This window comes from Bos mutus, chromosome 3 (assembly GCF_027580195.1).
Source record: "Bos mutus isolate GX-2022 chromosome 3, NWIPB_WYAK_1.1, whole genome shotgun sequence".
Classification (NCBI taxonomy): Eukaryota; Metazoa; Chordata; class Mammalia; order Artiodactyla; family Bovidae; genus Bos; species Bos mutus.
In genome coordinates, this window is record NC_091619.1 from 27,077,720 (window position 1) to 27,101,107 (window position 23,388).

At 38.1% G+C, this 23,388-nt stretch overlaps 2 protein-coding genes across 4 annotated transcripts in view; both read left to right on the plus strand.

Moving 5' to 3' along the window:
* Nucleotides 1-5,113, plus strand: part of CSDE1 (cold shock domain containing E1) — a 35,641-nt gene extending 30,528 nt beyond the window's left edge. For all 3 annotated transcript variants that reach the window (XM_005911077.3, XM_070367443.1, XM_070367444.1), the window contains 4 exons: nt 1,527-1,705; nt 2,533-2,696; nt 3,252-3,384; nt 3,813-5,113. In XM_005911077.3, the coding sequence (XP_005911139.2) occupies nt 1,527-1,705; nt 2,533-2,696; nt 3,252-3,384; nt 3,813-3,860 (524 nt within the window). In that variant the 3' untranslated portion in view covers nt 3,861-5,113. The remainder of the gene's footprint in view (nt 1-1,526; nt 1,706-2,532; nt 2,697-3,251; nt 3,385-3,812) is intronic.
* A 98-nt stretch (nt 5,114-5,211) lies between these two features.
* Nucleotides 5,212-15,167, plus strand: NRAS (NRAS proto-oncogene, GTPase). The gene is made up of 7 exons (XM_005887113.2): nt 5,212-5,362; nt 5,864-5,991; nt 8,086-8,264; nt 10,221-10,380; nt 11,091-11,214; nt 11,533-11,574; nt 11,682-15,167. Exons 2-5 carry the CDS (start codon nt 5,881-5,883, stop codon nt 11,208-11,210), a joined length of 570 nt encoding a protein of 189 aa, XP_005887175.1. The 5' UTR covers nt 5,212-5,362; nt 5,864-5,880; the 3' UTR covers nt 11,211-11,214; nt 11,533-11,574; nt 11,682-15,167.
* The last annotated feature ends 8,221 nt before the right edge of the window (nt 15,168-23,388 follow it).

A 23,388-nucleotide genomic window follows, 5' to 3' on the forward strand; every position in this document is an offset into this window, starting at 1 on the left:
TCTTTTAGGAAGACAGCTAACCTTAATATAAGACCAGGGGTTTCAGTGTTGGACAGACGTAGATCTGCACACAGGCTCTTTCACTTGCTAGCTGTATAACCTGACAAATTAAATCTTTCCTTACTCAGTTTCTTCATTTTTAAAATGAAGATAATATCTTCAACCTCAGAAGGTTCTATAAAGATTAAATATGAATCAGTATAGTGTTTAATAAATGGTAGTTACTACCAATATCACAGTCTTTTGCTGCTACTAAGTTGCTTCCAACTCTGTGCGACCCCGTAGACGGTGGCCCACCAGGCTCCCCCGTCCCTGGGATTCTCCAGGCAAGAACACTGGAGTGGGTTGCCATTTCCTTCTCCAATGCATGAAAGTGAGAAGCTAAAGTGAAGTCGCTCAGTCGTGTCTGACTCTTTGCGACCCCATGGACTGTAGCCTACCAGGCTCCTCCGTCCATGGGATTCTCCAGGCAAGAGTACTGGAGTGGGGTGCCATTGCCTTCTCCGTCACTTAGTCTAGTTGTCTCTAATACTTCTGTATGACTTGCTCTATTTGGCAGTGTTTCCTCAAAGTTTTTAGTTTCTCTCGGTTTGAAAAGAAAATCTTCACTTGCCTCTGTAATCATCAAGAGAATGGTTAAATGCATTCCCAATTTTGAAGCTACTTCTTCCATCTGATATTTTTACCCTCATTTCTACTTTTGTTGATTAAGTGGTGAATTCACTATCCAGGTGAACTGATAGGTAGCTGAATGAACCCTTTGGCCTGGTTTTTATCTGTAGCCTGCCTTGACTTTCAGCCAACTTTTTATTCCAGGGCAAAGCTCAGCAAATAAGATGACTTGTTTTTATTAATAAAATTTTCTTGAAACACAACCACAGCTGTTCATTTACATACTGTCTTTGCTTTCTCACTGCCAACAGCAAAATTGAGTACTTGTGACAGAGATAGGAGTCTGTAAGATTAAAATATTTACTATCTGACATTAAGAAAAAGTGTGATGGTCCATCTAGGAGAAAAGTGCCTTAGGTTTGAGAGCGCCACAATCAGAACAAAGAAAGGAGGTGGAATGCCAAAAAATTTGTCTACGTTGTGCTTTTGCTTGTGCTTGGCTTGTTTAATGCCCAGTTGGGTATGGATCAGAAATGTTTTTGACTCGCTCATATTGTGCACTTGGAAAGAAGATAATCCAGTGAATCATGTGAGCAATCCATAGTGCTTTAAAATTAGGTAATGAGATGGTAAGTGATAGTGTTGTTGGAGTTTTTCATTTTCCCTATACACTTGGTTTAAAGCTGTTCATTAGCTAGTACAGTGACAATGAGCTACAAGTTTTCCTTTATTTTCATGGTAGTGTTTAGCATTCAGGATTTTATTGAAGCTTTAAAGTAGAATTTCTCAGGTATTAAAAATCTTAGTGAATATAATATTTTTAGCAAATTATTTAGAAATTTATTAGGACCATCAACAGAGAGGGCTGTTGTGAAATATTAGCTTTTAGACTTTGTACTTGCTTCTCCCTACAGGGGATATGAAAGGTGAAGTCTATCCATTTGGCATAGTTGGGATGGCCAACAAAGGGGATTGCCTACAGAAAGGGGAGAGTGTCAAGTTCCAGTTGTGTGTCCTGGGCCAAAATGCACAGACTATGGCCTACAACATCACACCCCTGCGTAGGGCTACAGTGGAGTGTGTGAAAGATCAGGTAAGTGGTAATACCTCCGGATCCAATTGGATCTTTTTATGAGTTGGTAACCAAAGCCTTAAATTTTTCAGCCAAGCAGGAACCATCGACATTCAGTTTTTTTTTTCACTTTATCTTCCTTTTCAATGATTTGAAGATCATATTAAAAACTGAAAAACCACATGGAAAGAAAAAAATGGCAATAGTAGCAAAAGGAAAGTAAAAGTAGTACTAATAACTAACATAACGGGGAAAATAAGTTCAGAGTGAGACGTCCAGAATAGAAAGACATATTAACAGTTTTTCATTCTTGAGCATAGAGCTTCTTTTATAGACCACACAAAGAAAGAAACCATGTATATAGAAGTTTTCATAAAATAAACTTTGGGCAAAGAAAACTTTTCCTCGTACTTAAGATCTCAAGGGAATCTGTGAGTCCTTAGAGAAGACTTTTTTTTTAAATTTCGGTACAGTGAATATAACATTTTGTATGGCTGTTTCTAGTAATACCATAACCCAGCTTGATTTTGGAAGGGAGCAGAACAAGCATATGTTCAAGTAACAACTTTTCTGATTTTGCTTAATTCAAAAGCTTGGTTCATGCATTATATGTAGGCACAAGATAACCTTTGTTACTCTGGCTGTGCTAGAGTGAATGGCAGTGATTTCAAAGATACATTTCTTCCCTAAGTTTTGCAGACCCAGGCAGCTGAACTGGAGCATCAGCATTGACATGTTTTATAAATCCCCTTCTAATTAGGGTCATGCATTGTGTTTCATTCAAAGTGAGTTTCCTTTTCCCTCCTATGGTGTGTCTTTTTTACACTACTATCTTTTTAAATTTTCAGTTTGGCTTCATTAACTATGAAGTAGGAGATAGCAAGAAGCTCTTTTTCCATGTGAAAGAAGTTCAGGATGGCATTGAGCTACAGGCAGGAGATGAGGTGGAATTCTCAGTGATTCTTAATCAGCGCACTGGCAAGTGCAGTGCTTGTAATGTTTGGCGAGTCTGGTGAGTTTGTTGTTGTTCATTAGTAACCTTTGTCTTTTAACTTTTGCAATCTCTGCTTTATCATGTTCCTTGACTTTCCATCACTGCTTTTTGTAATTTGCTTCTGCCACTTTGTGGTAAATTCTTCATTGTCTAGATTTTATAGTTTACCATTTCTGGCACTATGTTTTGTTTTCATAACACCATTAGCATGAGAGGAGCTAAGAGTCTCTGGAAATATTTCTTCATATTTTTCCTTTTCTATGGTTTTTTTTCATACCCAGTACCTTGTTTTATGTGTCTGCGGAACTGGTCTTTCTGATTGCGGACCAGTCTAGGGATGAACCTCACCCAAATGATTCTTTCAGCTCCTACACAGTAATAAACCTGGAGTTGGGAATGAAAAGATAAACCAACTTGTCTGTCCTGTCTTGCTAGCCAGTTGGCTAGGTGAGGCAAGAGTCCCCCCTCATTAACACTGAGTCATTTGGATAGTTAGGTAGAAGACACATTCTGCATGTACTTACTTTCTTCCCACCAAGTGTTGCTTATTCTCATCTCTTGACTTTGTTATAGCGAGGGCCCCAAGGCTGTTGCAGCTCCACGACCTGATAGGCTGGTCAATCGCTTGAAGAATATCACCCTGGATGATGCCAGTGCTCCTCGCCTAATGGTTCTTCGTCAGCCAAGGGGACCAGATAACTCAATGGTATGAAGGCATACAAGTTTTAGGGGGTAAATGGGGGCAACTGATAAACCAACATACTACTTGAGGTCCTATTTTAGTGTAGCTCAAAGAGCTTAATTTACGAAAGTGCTTCAAGTATCACTATCATAATCAGTTAGGATCCTTACATATTGGGTCAGCCCCTGACATAGTGGTTGCTTATAATAAGAGGAACGTTTGTTGGTGTTCTGATACTTTGAACATAGTTTAGGTAATAGATCAGGAAAGCTTACTATAGATTTCCTCCTCTGCAAAAGAATTGGTGGTGATAGAGAGTAATACTTTGGTATTATATATTAATATCACACATACATATATGTGATATATGTATCATGTTACATTTTGGGATTGTGAATGTGCCGTGATTGTCACGCACCTGGGTCATTAACTGCAATTTTATTTCTTCACAGGGATTTGGTGCAGAAAGAAAGATCCGTCAAGCTGGTGTGATTGACTAACCACATCCACAAAGCACATCATTAATCCACTATGATCAAGTTGGGGGGATTCTGGTGAAGGGTTCTGAATATCTCCCTCTTCATCCCTCCCAAAATCTGGAATACTTATTCTATTGAGCTATTACACCAGTTTTAACACCTTCCTCGTGTTATGTTTAAAAAAATAAATAAATTTAAGAAAACCATTTTAAAATTATGCACAGTTGCAGCCTGGAAAACTTAAGGTGGCGCCTTATAGTATCAATTTTAGGAGCTTTATTTGGTGCATTTAACGCAACTGGTAATTGCAAAATCCACTTCGCCTGTGTAAGAGAAAAATATAGACTGTTAACTTGTTGGCCCTATGAAATTCTGCACTTGATATTTAGTATATACTCTACCTTCATTACTTCTGGCAAGATTTCTGCCTTAGCACTCAGTTGCATTCTTTTTCCTTTTCTGTTTATTATGCTTTAATTCTGAGGACCATATGAGGGTAGAATATATTAAAAATTACCAAAATTTGTATAGGCAAACCATTTCCTTAAGTTGATGGCCAAATGTTAAAATGTTATTTTTCATATCATTTATAATCTTGTCACAGTCCACTTAACGAAGTTTGGTTAGATTTCAGTGAAAATTATCTTCCAGAGTAGTTTTTTTTTTTTTTTCCTGGCGTGGGGGGTGGGTAACTTTACTACAATTAGTATGTATGGTGCAGAATTTCATGCAAATGAGGTGTGCCAGCAGTGTGATAATTTAAACGTATTTAAACAAAAACAAAAAGACGAATGCACAAACTTGCTGCTGCTTAGATCACTGCAGCTTATAGGACCCAGTTTCTTTTACTGATTTCAAAACAAAACAAAAGAAAAATAATAAAAAAGTTGTGCCTGAAATGAATCTTGTTTTTTTTATAAGTAGCCGCCTGGTTCCTGTGTCCTGTAAAAACAGGCACTTGACCCTTGGTGTAGCTTCTGTTCGACTTTTTATCACGGGAACGGATTGGTCTGATTACTTGGCCCTCATCTTGAATTGGCCATATACAAGGTCCCTGGCCAGTGGACTGAAGGCTTTGTCTAAGATGACATGGGTCAGCTCAGGGGATGTGGGGGAGGGTGTTTTATCTTCCCCGTTGTCGTTTGAGGTTTTGATCTTCTCTGGGTAAAGAGGCCATTTATCTTTGTAAACACATAACATTTTGCTTTCTCCAGTTTTCTGTTAATGGCGAAAGAATGGAAGCGAATAAAGTTTTACTGATTTTTGAGACACTAGCACCTAGCGCTTTCATTATTAAAACGTCCTGTATGGGAGGGGCGGGTCTGGGTGCGGTCTGCCGCGTGACTCCTGGGTCAGAGGCCCACGTGGCCGGGGCGGGGACTTGGGCGCAGACTGATTACGTATCGGGCGGGGCCGGAAGTGCCGCTCCCTAGTGGGGGCTGTTCATGGCGGTTCCGGGGTCTCCCAACAATTTTCCCGGTTGTGGTCGTAATCTACCCGAAGTGGAGGCAGTGGAGCTAGAGGTAAGGCTCTGGCGTGTGTAGCGTTCAGCTTTCGAGCATAGTGATAATTCGTTGTTGCCAGAAATCGAGCGGAATCTACGAACTGGAAACAAAGGCCCTGGGCGGAGGTGTCCTTCGATTTGAGCCCTACGGTGGAGTTCTCTGGGGAAAGGCGGGCGGGGTCGAGGGGTACTAAGACAGGGAGACAGCCTGGCCGCCGTCCCCCAAAGCTGAAAAGATTTACAGGAGGAGTAGGAAGGGGGGTTTCCTTTACCTTAGGCTGAGGGCGGGGCCCAAAGTCTTGAAAACGAGGTTGAGGGTAGCTGGAAGGTTAATCCAGAATTCTGAGATCCGCAGTAACCTGCAAGTGTTTTTAAACTCCTGAATCACTTTGAGAACCAAGCGGAGATGAACGTGTACGGAACCAATTCATTTCAAATTCTGGTTTTAGTTACTGTTGATTACAGAAAGCTTTGAAGTTCTGTGATTCGCCAGTTAACCCTAATTGCTGCTTTCCCACAGGTTCTTGCTGGTGTGAAATGACTGAGTACAAACTGGTGGTGGTTGGAGCAGGTGGTGTTGGGAAAAGTGCACTGACAATCCAGCTAATCCAGAACCACTTTGTAGATGAATATGATCCCACCATAGAGGTGAGGCCCAGTGGTAGTCCGCTGACCGTACCTCTCTGTTTCCATTTAGTCTTACCCATTCCCTCCCCCGTACCCTTCAGCTGTTCTTTAGCTAAAGGAATGATCAGAAGACAAAAAGTAATTTGGGGCTCTGTGTTTAGTAATACAATAAATTAAGCTTTTTTTACATGTTTGTGGGAAAGAGTTCATTTTTATTAGCTGCTGAAGATTTTATAAGAAGTTTACAGTTTTTAACCGTTTTGTAAACTGTTGCAAACTCATTGTTGAACTCGTTTAGTTTCTTCGCATGATAGCTCTGTTAAAAAGAACACAGGTCATAGTATAAATATCTGAATAATAGCAGGAAGGAGAAAAAGGATTGAGCGGTCTAGGTGTTTCTTACATAGTTGGAAGCAACTGAAACTGGGGGTTGAGGTAAAAAGAACATGAGATTTTGAGTCACTGTGCCTTGGAGTACTGTCCTGTTTTCAGTTTATTAGTTATGTGATAGTGAGCAATCACTCTCTTCGTCTAGTAAAGTACCGTAAATTTGTCTTGCCTGACACACAAGCAATGTGAAAAATCAAGTATGTTAAATGTTTGTGGATGCTGATGCAGTGTGATTATTACTTATTTAAGGATTCTGTTGTGTTTGTAGGAGTTCATGTTACAGATTGATTTCAATAAGTGGTATCTAAAACCCTTTACATAAATAGTTTGTAATGTTATTCAATTTAGAAATGTAAAACTCTAGAGATTATTTTAATCCACACCCTGGTCTTTGTACTACCTAACCACTAAGTGTTTAATGCAAGCTATCTCTAATATAGGCATTCTTAAAAATTAGTCCTTAGCAAAATTTTATTTTAGGCTTACCAGCTTTAGTATTAATGGTTGTAATATTTTGATGTTTTTCAGAGTTTTATTTGTTAAAATGTAGTTTACATAAAGTAAGTCTTATAGGTACAGCTCAGTGGCTTTAAATTTGTGTACACCATGTAAGCATCACATAGATAACAATATAGACTGTTTCCAATGCTCAGGAGAGTTCTCTCATGCCCCTTTCTAGTCAGTAAACCCCCTTGTCCTGCCAGGAAATAACCACTGCTCTGACTTCTGTTATCTTATTTTAGTTTGACTAAAACCTATCTTTATAATTTTAATTTTGCTTATTTTTGACTAAAACCTATCTTTATAATTTTAATTTTGCTTATTTCACCAGAGCACTCATACACTTGACCATATTTCATGCTTCAGGGAAGTTTTGGCAATGTGAATTCTCTGTTAATTTGAAAGTATATTACAGTCCTGAAATGCAGTAAGTTACTGAGGAGCTGTTGAATAGGCTGGCAAACTGTGTTACATACTGTTCCTGAATCCACATCTTTAGTGTGTGATGAGGTTATTTTCTTTGAATTCCCAGAACATAAATTTTTTTTTTTTAAATAAAAATTTTGCGTTTGAGCCAAATTGAAATTTTTTTAAATATGATCTGTGCATCTCTTTCTTCCCAAGGAATTAATGTAACTTAACCTCGTTTGGAACTTTCAGGAATTTGATTCATGAATATTTGAAAAATATTCATGTGGATGAATATTCCCAAATATTCATGACGACATCTGTCATGATGAGAAAAATAGTTTGGTGTTATAACCTTTTCTGAAATAAATGATATTTGTGTATATAATCTTGAACACAAAAGACACTGTATCCTAGGCCAAGTTGTAATTGGTGGTAGAATAGTAAATTGACAATAGACAATTCAAACGAGAGAAGTGCAGCTCATACTTCAGTGAAATACACTGTGAACCTAATCTCTATCTTATCTGCAATAGAACTATCCTTTGAATTACCATGTTTTCTTCATCTTATCCAGGAACAGTGACCACAGTTTCTTTTCTACAGGCATATAGCATTTGGGACTTTTTCCTAGGGTGACATTAAGTACTTTCTGTGTGATTATGTATATATTAGCAGTTTGAGGGACAAAGCAAAGAGACAGAGTTGGACTTGATTAGAGTTTGTTTAACCTTGGCAGTAACATTGCATTCCCTATGATTTTTAATAAAAATGGAATCTCCCTCTCTCCCTACCCTCCTACCCTCCACACCCCAGGATTCCTACCGAAAACAGGTGGTTATAGATGGTGAAACCTGTCTGTTGGACATACTGGATACAGCTGGACAAGAGGAGTACAGTGCCATGAGAGACCAATACATGAGGACAGGCGAAGGCTTCCTTTGTGTGTTTGCCATCAATAATAGCAAATCATTTGCAGATATTAACCTCTACAGGTACTAGGAGCATTGTTTTTTCTGAAAGGATGATCTTTAAGTGTGTTCTGAAGTTTTGGGATAGGGATGAGGATACCACACTAGGGAAGATACAGATTTTTAATTATGAAAAGAATTTCTTTTAGGTTGTGGTATTGGAAATCTGGGGTTATTACTGAAAGTTAATACTGGGATTTATTTTACATAATCTACTTCGGCTAGAATGCGTGGTAATACATACATGAGGCTTGCTAATGGTAGTGATTTAGAACTAGAGGTTTTGTTATGAGAGATCACTAAGGAATCTCAAGAGCAGAAGACACCTCTGAAAAACACTCTTCAGTAACAGAGACAATAATAGGAAGCAAAAAATGGGGAGAGGGTAGATAAAGAAAGCAGGCCAAAGGAATGTAAAGATGGCCTTTCTGCACAGAACTTTAACTTTCAAAGCTCGATTGGACCATATAAATTCTGGTATGACATTCTTATTTTACAGAAGCAAAGTTCAGAAGGAGGTTTGTTAGATTTTCATAGTCATGATTGTTATTAATAGACCCAGAACCAAAAACTCAGGGCTTCTTTTTCTTAGACCTGTGGTTTTAAGCAGAATAATATAGTGGTTAGGAATATAAACTCTGCCTGGGTTACAGCTTGACTCCATCATCTCTTAGCCATGGAAGCTTGGGGCAAACTATTAAATCTCTGAGCCTCCTTATCTAACAGTATGAAGACAGTGGTACTTACTCAGAGTTGCTGTGAAAATTAAATTAGTTAATAAATATGGGAATCCCTCAGAGCAGTGTTTGCCACAGAGTAAATGCTACGCAAGTGTTCTGCCTGTAACCTTGAGTCCTGTTGTACACTCCAACCATATGAAGATGTCAACTCTCAGAAACTAGTCCAAAACTGGTTTTCTTCCCCTAAACCTGTTCTACTTTCCATTTTCTCTCTGGAATTAATAAAGCACTGAATAAAATGCTCAGCACTTGGCAAGCACCTAATAAATATTTGCTAAATTTCTACAAATCATTTTCCTCTTCAGCTCTCTTGTCTTATCCCTTCACATAGGGTACTGCCATCACACCAAACAAAGCTCAGTTCTGTAGATAGCCAGTGAAATGCATTTCAAGTTCATGATTGTGTGTGTAATTCAAAGGGAGAGTCTAGAGCAGTGCTGTGCAGTATGGTAGACAAGCCATTTGTGGTTATTCAAATTCAGTAGAATTAACAATTCAAGAGTTAGTTCCTTGGTCCCACGTTAGCAACTGACTTTTCAGGTGTTGTTCAGTAGATTCATGTGACTAGTAGATGTAGTTGGACGGGGCGGCTGGAGAATGTTTCCGTCATCATGAGAATACCCGTTGGACAGGGTTGGTCCAGAGAATCTGGAGCAATAGTTTCCACACTGCTGTGTCGTATGTCTTGTCATTGAAGAGAGTACTATCAGTTGGGAGTTCCAGATCTTTTAATCTGCTGTTAATAAGAGCAGTTATAGTGTGTTCTAATTTATATCTTGGACTTCCAACTGTAATTTTGTTTGAAGAAAATGTTTGGACACCACCCATCCAGAGAAGTGGATAGACTGTCTTTCATTAAATACTGTCATACTCTAGGAATCTTCAAAAAGTTATTTGGAGGCAGTAAGCTTTACTTTTTATACTTCAGACCTTAATCTAGAGTGTGATTTTGAGTTGCCAGTTAAATCCAGAGCCCAGCTCTTCAGAGAATCAAGAAACCTAAAAGGGGCCTGTGTCAAGATAGAAAGTGAACTGGTACTTGGCTTCCTTGTGGCTATTGCATCAAGTCTAAACCAGTCTTCTTAGTATGCAAATAGTTAAAAACAAAAACAGGGAAACGCAATACTAGAAGCCAGTAGGGCTAGCTGAAGTTTGTTACATTTTATTTTTTTACTTTAGACTGTTTATTCCTTCCTAAAAGTTTATTCTTATGTTACCATAATACATTCCCTTCTTTTAGGGAACAGATAAAGCGTGTAAAGGACTCGGATGATGTACCTATGGTGCTAGTAGGAAACAAGTGTGATTTGCCAACAAGGACAGTTGACACAAAACAAGCCCATGAACTGGCCAAAAGTTATGGGATTCCATTCATTGAAACCTCAGCCAAGACCAGACAGGTATAGTACAGCTTTCAGCATCTGGCAAGGGTTTGTTTAAGCAGAAAAAGTTTGATTGATGGACTCTTCACTAGAGATGTGATCTGCATTCTTTGTTGTTTGGGTTGGTTTTGGTTTTGTGGGGTTTTTTTAATGAATTTGACTGTATCTGGTCTTAGTTGCTGCATGTGGGATCTAGTTCCCTGATGAGGGATCAAACCCTAGCCACCTGCATTGGGAGCATGGAGTCTTAACCACTGGACCACCAGGAAAGTCCCTGGTTTGGATTTTTTAATAGAGTTCTATTTTTTTTAATCTGCAGTTTAAACCCAAAATAAATTTATTAATATTCTGATACGGTTTCTTTTTTACGCCTGCTTTAACATGCACAAGTATTTCTAAATGAAGACCCTTGATTAAAGATACTTAAAACGTTAGTCCTTTCTCCATCAACACCAGCTACTGTTTAAGGTATAGGCCCTCCTGAATGAAATCTTTAGATTTGAAGGTTCTATATGTCTCCTGTTACCCATTTTCTTTTGCTTGAATGTTATTTTTGCAAAAAGTGCTGTTTGTATATCAGCCTGCTAATGTGATACAGTAGGAACGCTCAGCCTATTTTTCAACTAGTAATTGAATAATTGCCATTTTAAATCCACATAAGGAAGTACAAATTAGAGCTTACAGCTTGGGCTGTGTAAGCTGTCTTTATCGTTTTCTCTGTTTTATAGGGTGTTGAAGATGCCTTTTACACACTGGTAAGAGAAATACGTCAGTACCGAATGAAAAAGCTCAACAGCAGTGATGATGGCACTCAAGGCTGTATGGGGTTGCCGTGTATGGTGATGTAACAAGGTGAGTGAGCATGTAGTCTCTTGATGTTGGTATAAGTACTGTTGAGGCAATTTGGAGGAGTATTGCTGTTATCTTTTCTGTGTTGCTATTGAACTGAGAGTTTCACCTCATTTAAAAATCTAAAATTAACTGCTTTCCTTTTGGCAGCCTTTCTGAGAGTACTGCAGCCTAAACTGTTTTTAAAACGTAATTATTTTACAGACAGTGTTACCTTTTCAGTAATATTAGAAATTAGAAGACTTTGTTTATGAAATATATTACCAGAAGCGTAAAGGATCACTATTTGATGATGACATGGTATATATTCTTTTCTCATAGATACTTTTAAAGTTCTCACATCAGAAAAGAGCCACTGTCAAGGTAGGACAAGTTTGGAAATGAATGGATTATCATTTATGTTGATTTCGTAACCTTGTTTTTCCAATACTCTCTATGTGCCATTTATACAGATTCCATCTTTATTTCAGCTGCACTGACACCCTGGTCCTGACTTCCCTGGAGGAGAAGTATTCCTGTTGCTATCTTCAGTCTCAAAAAGAAGCTCCTGCTATTTCCCCAACTCTCAGTAGATCAATATAATATTCTCTATTTGAGAAGTTCTCAAGAATAACTACCTCCTCACTTGGTTGTCTGACCAGAGAATTGAACTTCTTATTACTCCCAGTATTTTTCCACCCTGGGTTCTCCCCCAGCACACACAAACGCACCTCTGCCACCCAGGTTTTTCATCTGAAAAGCAATTAATACTCTGAAACAGAGAACCAAACTGTAGAAACATGAAATTCTGTAGAAAACAATGTCTTGAGCTCTAAAGTAGCAACTGCTGGTGATTTTTTTTTTTTTTTCCTTTTTATTGTTGAACTTGGAACTATGTTGGTTTGTGGAGAAATGTCATAAATTACTGTTTTGCTGAGAATATAGTTAATGTTGCTCTCTGGTTTGTTTGTAATGTTATCAGCTATATTCTATAAACTGGCATCTACTCTGTATTTAGAAATACAAAAATGAATACTGACCTTTTGAGTCTACCCTCATCTTCTCAACTTTCTTGTAATTAAATGTAACTTTCACGATGAAGTGCCTTTTGCCTGGGAGTGACTCGTAGACTTCCTTTAAAATACTTCAGTGGAATAGATGTCTCAGAAACTGTTATACATAAGAATGAATGTCTGAGATATGTCTATGACCCATCTAGCTTTGAGGGAAAGATACACCAATATGATAGCAGATGCCATTTCTTACATCTATAAAGTTGATTTTCTGGAGACCTATTTTGGGGCTCTCCGAGAGAAAGATGAGACTATAAATGATTAGGAATAATTTCACTTAATTTTTACCTAACCTCCACTTTTTGTTTTGTAGTTTACTACCTGCAAAACATATAATTTGATTCCTTTTAGCTTACAGATAATCTAATGTTCAATGAACTTCCATTCATATTTTAATTTGGATCATATCAGGAAGTCTACATTTGCAGGTGTTCAAAAATTGTAAAAGTATGATGCAGTTTTATTTAATAGCTGTGATCAATGATTTTCAAGCCTCAAATATGTTAATAGACACATTTTCACTGTATATCATGGTATTAATAATTATTGATGTATATAATTGTCCTTGGTCCCCTTCTCTGTTCATCACCTCATGGCAGTGGCTTGATTAATTATTTCAGCTGAGTAAAGCATGGTGCTAATAGACCAGGGTCACAGTGTCAAAACTTCAGTGAGCCAGTAAGCATCACAGAGAAAGAAATTCTTTCACATTTGCTCACCATTAACTCCAGCTAATAGTTTTGCCAGATGTGTGTGGTTAGTCCTGCAAGGAAAGGAGAAGTCAGTTAATACAAATTCTTAACCAGGACTGGAAAAACTTGTTTTCCTGAGAAGGGTCAGCTTAGAAGTCTTTATCTGGACTCTATTTTTAGCCACATGGAAATCAAATTAAGCTGATCTTTTTTCTCAAGTTTTTGAGAGTGAGGATGCCTCAGATCAACATTTTTTAAATATTCTTTATTCTTACGTTCTTTTAAGGGTTTAAAACAACATTGAGTAATTAGTCTGGGCATACCAGGTAACAAGCTGATAAGTTTGTGCTGAACAAGAAGTAGCCTTTGGATTGAAATTGCTGTTTTGAGAAGGGATAGAAAATATAATTAATAATTATGAGACTTGACTTTTCTATTTGCAGATAATATCCTGATAATTCTGATGAAAATAGACTTGGATAATTTTTGATAAAAGAATCGTTCCAAAATGGCCACTTGCTGTTCTCGTCTTCTAATGTGTAAATACTTACTGAGGTCCTCTTCTAATATGAGTTGTCATTTATTAACCAAATTCCACATTGCCTTGAAATGAATTCGGAAGAGAAGAAAAAGTCATAGTATACCCAGAGAATGAAAAATCCAGAGAATTGTGCTCCTTAGTGTTAATTCTGAAGCCTTCGTAGTCCACACCCATAGACAGAAACTCTCTGCCACTTTGCTTCTGCTCCTCTTGGAGCATTGCGCTGTCATTTCCTTGAGGATAGATTGAGGCTTGTCAACTCAGTTGTATTGTCTTCCTCCTCCTCTTCCTCTTGTCTGTGTGACTGACAGTGTGACTCTTACTAATGTCAGATGCGGGGATGCGGGGAGGTGGGGGGGAGTAGCTCATTTTAGGCTCTTGCACCCTTTACCGTTGTATGTGTGTATCTTTTAGTTTTCTCAAGAATGTTCTAAGCACAGAAGTATCTAAATGGGGCCAAAATTCAGACTTGAAAATGTTCTTTTCATAGCTTCTTAAAAAGTTACACTTTGGTGTGAATTTTGGCAGGATAGAGTGACAAACTTTTAAACGCTGAATAACTTCAGTTAGTGTGTTATAGTTTTTAGAATATGTTTGTGATTGCTGAAAACAATTATAGTTTACCTCAAAATCTGAAAGTCTCTTTCCCCAAGTTAAGTGCCTGGCCAGCTGTCAAAGATTACATATTACTTTATGTTTGTTTGTTTTTTAAAGGTTGCACATTCAAGATTGTGAAAATAAGGTGTTCTGTCTGAAAGCTACCATGCCTGTCTGTAAATGAATCCACTGAGTGCTGTACTTGTTCCAACAGCTTACTACAGAATGCTACTTGGTAATATCATACTCATTACAGTTTTCACTTCAGGAGTGTACTAGGTAGAATGATCCTGTGTGTATTGTAGTGGGCTCCATGTTTAGTCTTTTCAGCATCCTTTAAACTGCTGTGAATTTTTGTCTTGACTTGAAAGCAAGGATAGAGAAACACTTTAAAGAGATACTTTGGGTTTTTTTCCATTCCAGAATTGGTGAGCATAGTTAGATTTTGCTTTACATTTACAGTCATGAACTCTTAAGCTGGCAGCTACAACCAAGAACCAAAAGAGGGTGCATTCTGCTTCTTGTAATTCATCTTTGCTAATAAATTATAAGAAGCAAAGATAGTTAATTAGAGAAACTATTTTATTTGGGTGGTTTCTATAAACAAGGGACTATAATTCTTAAACATTATTTTTCATTTTTGCTGTTTCTTTAAGAAACCTAATGTGCCACAACATTATTTTAAGGTGTTTCTTAAAAGAATTGTTTTTAAAAGTGTTCTCATTTTCAGAGTAATTGTAGATATGTTTCAAAATATAACTGATAATTTTTAAAGGCCTGAGTACTGACCTAAGAAGCAGTTGTATGAATTCTCTGGGGGGAAGGGAGGAGCTCAGTGAAAGTTGTATGACTTTTATATTTCTGTGCCATCAAATAAAGGTAAAAATGTCTTTTGTGCAGTTTTGCTGTTCAAACAGAAACTATTGGCCTCCTTGGCCCTAAATGAAAGGGCTGGTATTTTAAGTTGACTATTTTATTGTAAATTAATCCATCCTAATTTTTTAAAATTTGGTTGAATGTTCTCTTGTTAAATGTTTAAAAAATAAAAACTGGAAGTTCTTTGCTTAGTCATAACTGTTTTTGCCACTGATGTGCCTTTGTTGAAAGTTAATATTAAATTCAGACTTCTGGATGTGATGTTTGGACTATATTGGAAGGTCTGAGTTCCTCATTTTGTCAGTATAAAGTAAGTCAGAGCCTGCTTTAGTATGTCAAGTATGATTCATAGCTATATGTCAGATTCTCACACATTAACATGAAATGTTAGAAACTACCATTGGATCTTTTGGTCTGTCTTTGTGCTATTGCACAGTCTACCAATCTTGGTAGTTTTTTTTTTTTTTTTTTAATTAATTTTTATTGGAATATAGTTGCTTTACAATGTTGTGTTAGTTTCTGCTGTGTAGCAAAATGAATCAGCTATATGTATACATATAATCCCCTCCCTTTGGATTCCTTTCCCATAAGATGTGCACTATTTTTGATGGTTGTGTAAGATTCCACCAAATGAATGAACTGTAATTGATTTACCTAGTTGTCTGTTGATGGATTAAGTCATTTCTGGTTTTGGGGGTCAGTGTGTTGGGGAGGCTATTTTAAATAGTGCTGAGATAAACATCACTGCACACATACCATTGGGCACATCTTCCAGTTTTTCCTTAGGATAAATTCCAAGAAATAGAATTGCAGATTCTGAGGTTTCAGGCTTGAATCTTGGTGTAGTTTTGAGAGCCAGAGAACATAGGTTCCAACTATAATTTTGCTCCTCTAGCCAGTAGTTTCCTCATTTTGCAAAATAGGGAAATTGAATAAGGATATCACAGATTTCCCAGTCCTAATTTAGGAGATATAAAAGAGTGATTTCAAACCTAGACTTTTTCAGTCAATACCAGAATACTGTGATTATGAGGACCTTGGTTCATTCTACCAAAGACAACAAATTTATTTTCACTTTTTTTTTAAAGGCAGAGATGTGGATCATTAGTATTTGACTGAATTAATCTTAAGGAAACCAAATTTAAGCAACAAAATAATGTTTCTAGCTACTGGGATGAGTATAAATACTTTAGATTGTAAAATGTATATGCCAAACAGAATCATAGACTTGGTATATCTAAAACAGATTTCCTCCTGAGTCAGTTATCTATTGCCTCACATCAGGTGTTTTGTTCTAATATTTGACCCCCAGATAACTGAGAAAGAGGAAAGAATATTGTCTTACTGATGAGAGCTGCTGTTTGCTTAGCAAAATGAAGCTATAGAAAAGACACACGATGAAAAAGCTAAGGAAACTTGTTTATTTGGAATATAAGGGGACCGCCCATATATCTCTGTGCTTTTAAGGTTCCTATTCTTAGGACTAGCAATTCTCAAGGTCATTAAAAGGCCAACAGTTGCATGAGTTATTTGATATCCATGAATACATGTAAAGGGGCCAGGAGGTCATGCTAGTGATCATTTTGCAAAACTACTTAGGACACATTTCAGATTCTGTCCAGCCCCTTGACTTGAGAGCATGGAGAGAATCAGTGTCTAGTATCCAAATCGAAGGGTATGCTTTTGTAATGCTCCCATTGTACTCTGGGCAATGAAATGTGGTCCTATACCTTAGTAAAGGAAAACTGGAACTCCGGGAGCATCCTAGAACATCCAAAATACAGATAAATACCCTTTGCAGTGCCAAAGGGAGTATCAATGGTTCAGATGCGGGAACTGGAAGTAGACCTAGTGAATTAATCTTTCTTATCTGGAGACGTTGCGTTCATGATTTACTTGGCATTTGCACCGAAATAGTTAACTTATTAACCTATAGTGGGGAGAGGGGAGATGTTTTCAATTTAATGTTTAATCTGTTCTTAAAACTAGTATAAATACAGATTGTCATCAGTTTGTAGGCATCATATAAAGAAAACAAGGGATAGTGCCTGCAGTATTGGGGGTTAAGGTGATAATGTTTCTAAAGATAGAGGCAGCTACATGCCTAACCAGGGAGGATGTGGTTGAAACTGAGCAGTTGCCTGCTAGAGCCTTCAGATGCAGAATGCTGAAATACTATCCTGGTCAGGAAAAGCAGTCTTCTAAAAATAGCTCCTGTGGATGTGATAAAATTGGCACTGTTGACACTTTCTATAGGAGCTCGAGATGTGTGAGTTCTGTATGATACTTGTCTGAAGGAAAACGGCACGTTGTTAAAGTCCAAAATGAAACTCTAGCACAGCCTATGAACTGAAGTTACCAAGGTCTGTGTCCCTATCGCCGCCTGGTTCTATAGCTTATTCTCTGACATTTCCTCTCGGAGAACCAAGTTCAGATTCCACTGTGAGACAGCCACGTGATGATTTTGTTTCACTGGTTTGGTAAGTTTTCCTTCCTAATCTACTTAGCAGGTTTTTATTGAACCTACTACCTGCCTGGATGCTGCGCTACTCTTGAGTGTACAGCAGTGAACCAGATAGACTGTCTCTTCATTCATTCTGTATTGAGAAGAGATCTCAAAAACAAACATTTCTGAGTTACAATTTGGTGATTATTTCAAAGGAAAAGAACATTGTTCCCTGAGACACAACTTGGCTAGCCTCGCTGATCCGGCTGCCACCCTCATGACACTGCCCAAGGTCACCTCCTTCCTGATTTTTCTGAGAATAATCAAGACTACCCAAGAGGCACTAGAACCTGTCTCAAGCTTCATTGCTTCCTGTGTCTCTTCTTTTCAAGTCAAGGCTCTCAAAAAAGGAAACTGTATATTGTTTCACAGTTTCAAAGTGCTCTTACATGCATCTTGTTGAACCTCCCATAAAAGCCATGTGAAAGAGGAATGGTCTTTTTATACTGATGTAAATCACATAAAAATAGATTGATTTATTCCAGATTTGAACCCAGGTCTTTTGACCTTAGATTCTGTGCTCATTTTGGATCAGCTAGTACAAATGACCCTTGAACAACACACATTTGAACTGGGCAGTTTCCCTTATATGCAGATTTTTTTCAGTAGTAAGTACTACAGTACTGCACAGTCCAAGGTTGGTTAAGTCAAGAATACAGAGGAACCATGCACACTGAGGGCTGACTGTAGGTTATAGGTGGGTGGTCAACTTCGTACAGGACTTAGGGCGCCCCTAAGTCCTGCGTTGTTCAAGGGTCAGCTGTAATTTTCAAACCACGCTGCTCAAAGCCCTTGAAGTATCATAAAGGAGATGTCTGAGAAAGCCTGAGTGGGCGGGGTCTTCTCTTCCTCCCTTGTCCTTCAACTCAGGCTCCATTTTCATCAATTTTGGGATTTGGGGGTTTTTTTTTTTTTTTTTTTTGGCATATTAGATATTTTATTTTTATAGGCTTAAATATCAAGAATGATAATTTTTAATTTACCTGAAATTTGGTATGAAATGACCTTATCTTTCAAGTAGTTTTACTAATTTTTAATAGTAATAGAATCTGCCTTAAAAAATTGAAAAGAATTGGAAACCACATGTAGAATTGCAGTTAACCTTTACGCAAAGTTAATCACTTTAAAGTTTTGTTGTTGTTCTGTCATCTTTAGTGACGATTCTTATGCACAGAGTTATAATTCATATGTACGCAGTCATCTCTGTGTGTGAAAATTTTGTAATTTTTCACAAACCATCTAGTTCTGTACCTTATTCATTTCATTTAATAACATAAATTCCACACCTTTTCTATGTCAGCGTATTAATAGCAACATCTTTCTTTTGAAAAATATGTAATACTATATATAACCTCTCTACTGACAAATACATAGGCTATTTATTTGATGATTTTCACACATCAGATATCATTATATTCAACATATATTTGCCAGTATGTGCATAGAGCAAATTCCCACAAAATAGTTGTTTGTACTTGATGCGTTTTTTATTTTAATACATACAACCTTACTTTTCCTCCAAATAATTTTTTAAATTATTTATTTTTGGCTGTGCAGAGTCTTTGTTGTTGAGTGCAGGCTCTCTGGTTTCAGTGAGTAGGGACTCTCTAGTTGCGGTGCGTGGGCTTCTCCTTGCAGCAGCTTCTCGTTGCGGAGCACAGGCTCTTGTGCATCCCAGCTCAGTAGTTGTGGTGCGTGGGCTTAGTTGCTCCTCGGCATGTGAGGTCTTCCCAGACCAGAGATCGAACCCATGTCCCCTACATTGGCAGACAGATTCCTAATCACTGAACTACCAGGGAAGTTCCAGATAATGTTTTATGAATATATTCCTTCCAACAGTACATGAAAGGATGTTTTATCCCAGACCTTGGGCAACTCTGGGACGTATCAAAATTTCAAACTCTAACCAGATTAATATGTAAACTGTGATACTTTGTCTACTGTCCAGTCTGCATTTCTTTATCAATATAAGCATTTTCATCTTTTCATTTTAGGCTTCCATTCAAGATTTAATTTGAACATTTCATAAGTAAACGTTTTAAACACCCTTCGACTTCACCAGTCTCCTCCTCCAACTATCTGTCAAGCTGGAATCACTAGTCACATCCTCATGTCTAGGTTCAAAACCAAACACTCTGGGCACAGTCATGGTCATTGCACAAGTAAGCAAGAGCGAGGCCATATATAACACTATGGTTAAGAGCCCTGACTCAGGAGCCAGAAATCCTGAGCTTAAATCCCACCTCTACCGCTTAATAACTATGAGACCTTGGACAAGTCAGTCTTTGTACCTGAATTTCTTCAACTGTAAAATGGAAGTAATGATACTTCCTCAAAAGATTACTGTGAAAATTAAGTGTATTAATATATGTTAAACAAAAAAACCTCAGAACAATGCTAAGCATTGTTGCTACTGCACAGACCCCAGGGCATGCTTCCCGTTCTCTCCTAATAGAACACAGTATACTGTTGATGTTTTGATTGCTTTGTTAAAAGCAAATTACTGAATTTTAGTTCCATTCGAGAGACCGAAGACAAAGTCAGTTTGTCTCATGGAAAAGGATGAGTCTTACAAATTTGACTTCTTCATTTTTAGGCATGTGTGGGAAATTATGACTGACAGAGAAATGAGGCTGAATCCAGTAAAATACCATAAAATTTCATAATTTGATTATGTTCCAAACTAAAACTCATCCCTTAGGTTTAAGTTAACTTTTACACACCTTTAAAAGGTGACCAAAAAAGTCCACAGTTAAAAGGGTTATTATATTCCAAACTGGAGTTGTGAGGAACGCAGAAGTGCTGCCACTGAAGCAATGTTACAAAGGATTAAGCTTATCCTGAACATTTACTCTGGTACCCTGAGCCCTGTAGAACACTGTGGCACCTGAACTGTGAGTGCCTGTGAGGGCATTGAAGGGGGTGAGGTGAAGCGCAAGTTGGAAAGGGCTGGGAACTCCCTGCAGGTTTTGCAGCAGGGGGGGGAAACCAGCTATAGAATAGAAGAAGGGCTTTCTGGACAAAAGCCAGGCAGCAGTAATCTGTGTACACAGCTCGTTCCTTTTAAGTGTCTGATACCTCCTCCCTGTAGAGCCTCAGATTACAGGTGTCTCTTAACTTGATAAAATACAAGAAATCTCCACTTTAAAAAATAGTCTGTAAATTTGTTACTTGGTACTCTGCTTTCCATTGGAATAATGTTCTGAATGATGGAAAGTGTGAGCTCCAACCAATGTAGCCATAATTTGACTGAAATATTTAACATTAACAATTTCTAAAAGACATATAAAATAGTTTTCTTTTGCTAAAAAACTAAAACAAAAATAAATGAAACATTTATATACTGATACTTGAAGAAAAAGCAAGTTTAATTACAGAAAAAGAATGAGTAGAGAGATTTGTCTCATTTAAGAGGACTTCTGGACATTTTTATTTAAGGGCTATACATGATAATAGGACCAGATTAAGTTTTGTTTTAAATTCAGTTTTTTTTTTATGATAAAAATACTTGTTCATGGTAGAAAATGCAAATAAGACAAAAGAAAAAACAATCGCCATCATCCCACTGCCCAGACAGAACACTTGTAGAAGTTGTCCGGGGTGTTTTCAGTGTCTATACTGAATACATAAATTAAATGTCTTTCTGGGACTTCCCTGGCAGTCATGGTTAAGACTGTGCTTCCACTGCAGGGGGCGTGGGTTCCATCTCTAGTCAGGGAACTAAGATCTCTCATCCCGCCTTGTACAGCAGATAAATACAGAGGTGGGAGAAGAGGCCCTGGTGAACAGCTTCCAGTTTCCATACCTTTTCACGTGCCACCTTGAAGCCATGCTCAGTACCCACTCATCCTGCAGTCAATGATCAAGCATGGTGAGGGTGTAAAGTTGGACCAATTCTGCTCAATCCTGAATTCCTACAATGGGCAGTCTTTATGGGAGCTCCCCATTTGCCTGGCTAAGATTTTCTCAGACTTCAGTCTGAGGCTTGTCAGTCCCAACCATACTGAACTAATTACAGTTCCTCGGGTGGGTTATGAATTCTTGAAAAGAGTACATCCATGGGACTTCTCTGGTGGCGCAGTGGATAAGAATACGCCTCCAGTGAAGGGGACTCAAGTTCAATCCCTGGTCCACCCTAGCCCAGGAAAATTCCACAGGACACAGCACAGCTAAGCGCTTGGGTCTACTACTGAACCAGCGGTCTAGAGCCTGAGCTACAACTGCTGAGCCAGCATGCTGCAACTACTGAAGCCTGTGTGCTTAAAGCTCACCAACCCCAACAAGAGAAGCCGCCACAGTGAGAAGCCCTCGCACTGCAACCCAGAGTAGCCCCCGCTCACCACAACTAGAGAAAGCCTGCACAAAGAAACGAAGACCTAGTGCTGCCAAATAATAAAATGTTTTAAAAAGTGCATTCTATGAACAAGGGACTAGACTGTAAAATAGGTGGATTTATAATAAATACCTGAGGAAGCACCAATGGAATAAGAGCATGAAATAGCAAAGATGATCCCATAGGTTCAAGGAACCTTGTTTTCTCTCTAGTGCTGCGTAATCATGGGGAAATCTACTCAAGAAGTTCTGCCATTCATATGGATAGAGTCTTTGATGATAGAGTAGAGAAGTGTTGGAGGTATCTAAAAATCTATACTACCAATCTGAACAGTTCTGAGAAATGATCTACTCCTGTCCTCCATTATATTGATAGAATTGACTGAAAACCATCTCTCATCATTAGAAATCACCTTATTTTGTTTCACAACACCCATTACTACCTGAAGTATTATCTTATTGTGTACCAGGATATAAGCAGAGGGCTTGTCTTTCTTGTTCACTAAATGCCAGTGCTCAGCACAGTGTCTCGTTAGGCTCAAAAGTTGAGGCCACACTACTAGTAAGAGGAGGAGGCGGAATTGGAACTAAGTCTTGTTTACCTTAACCACTTAAACTTGGTCTTCTTAAGTGCCCAAGAAATTTGTTGAAACAATGAATGAAGAGTTAGCAAATGTTTTTGAACTGAAAATATAATGATCAAATATAATTCATCAAGGTATACTCTGGCATTGGAAGATGGATTGGAAGATGGGAAAAACAATTAGAACCTATTGCAGTGTCTGAATTTGAAGTCATTCATGTTACTCAGAATTACATTGGTTACGAGTAGCTAAAAAAAAAACCCTGACTAATCAGTGGGTAAAACAAATTTATTTTTCTCATATGTTAAGAAGTCTGGAGGTGGGCAGTCCAGGGCTGCTTTGGTGGCCTCAGGACACTGTCCCTTTCTTTCTGCTCAAGCATTCTTCACATGTGGTTTTTGTCCTGCTTGTAATTTGTGTTACAACAATGGTTGATTTGCACTCACCCTACCCTAATATTTTCTTCTTATAGGCAGGAAGAAGAAGAGCAAAAGGCAAAACATATGCCAACTGAGTTGGCCTCTTTTATTCACTTATTTTTTAAATATTTTTATTGGAGAATAATTGCTTTATCACGTTGTTATTTTTTAAATATTTTTATTGGAGAATAATTGCTTTATCACGTTGTTACTTTCTGCTGTACAACAAAGTGAATCAGCCATATGTATACGAATATCCTCTCCCTCTTGAAGCTCCTTTCCACCCACCTACCCCCATTCCACCCCTCTAGGTTATCACAGAGCATCAAGGTGAGCTCCCTGTCCTATATAGCCTCTACCCACTAGCTATTTTACACATAGTGGTGTATATACATCAATGTTACTCTCTCAATTCATCCCACCATCCCCTTCCTCCACTACCCTGTGTGAGTTGCCATTTTTTTAAAGAGTTTTTCCAGGCAGCCGACCCAGCAATTCTGCTATTCTATTGGTCAGACTGTGTCACATGGCCACTCTCACTGCAGAGAAGTCTAGCAATATAGTTTTTTGGCTGAGCA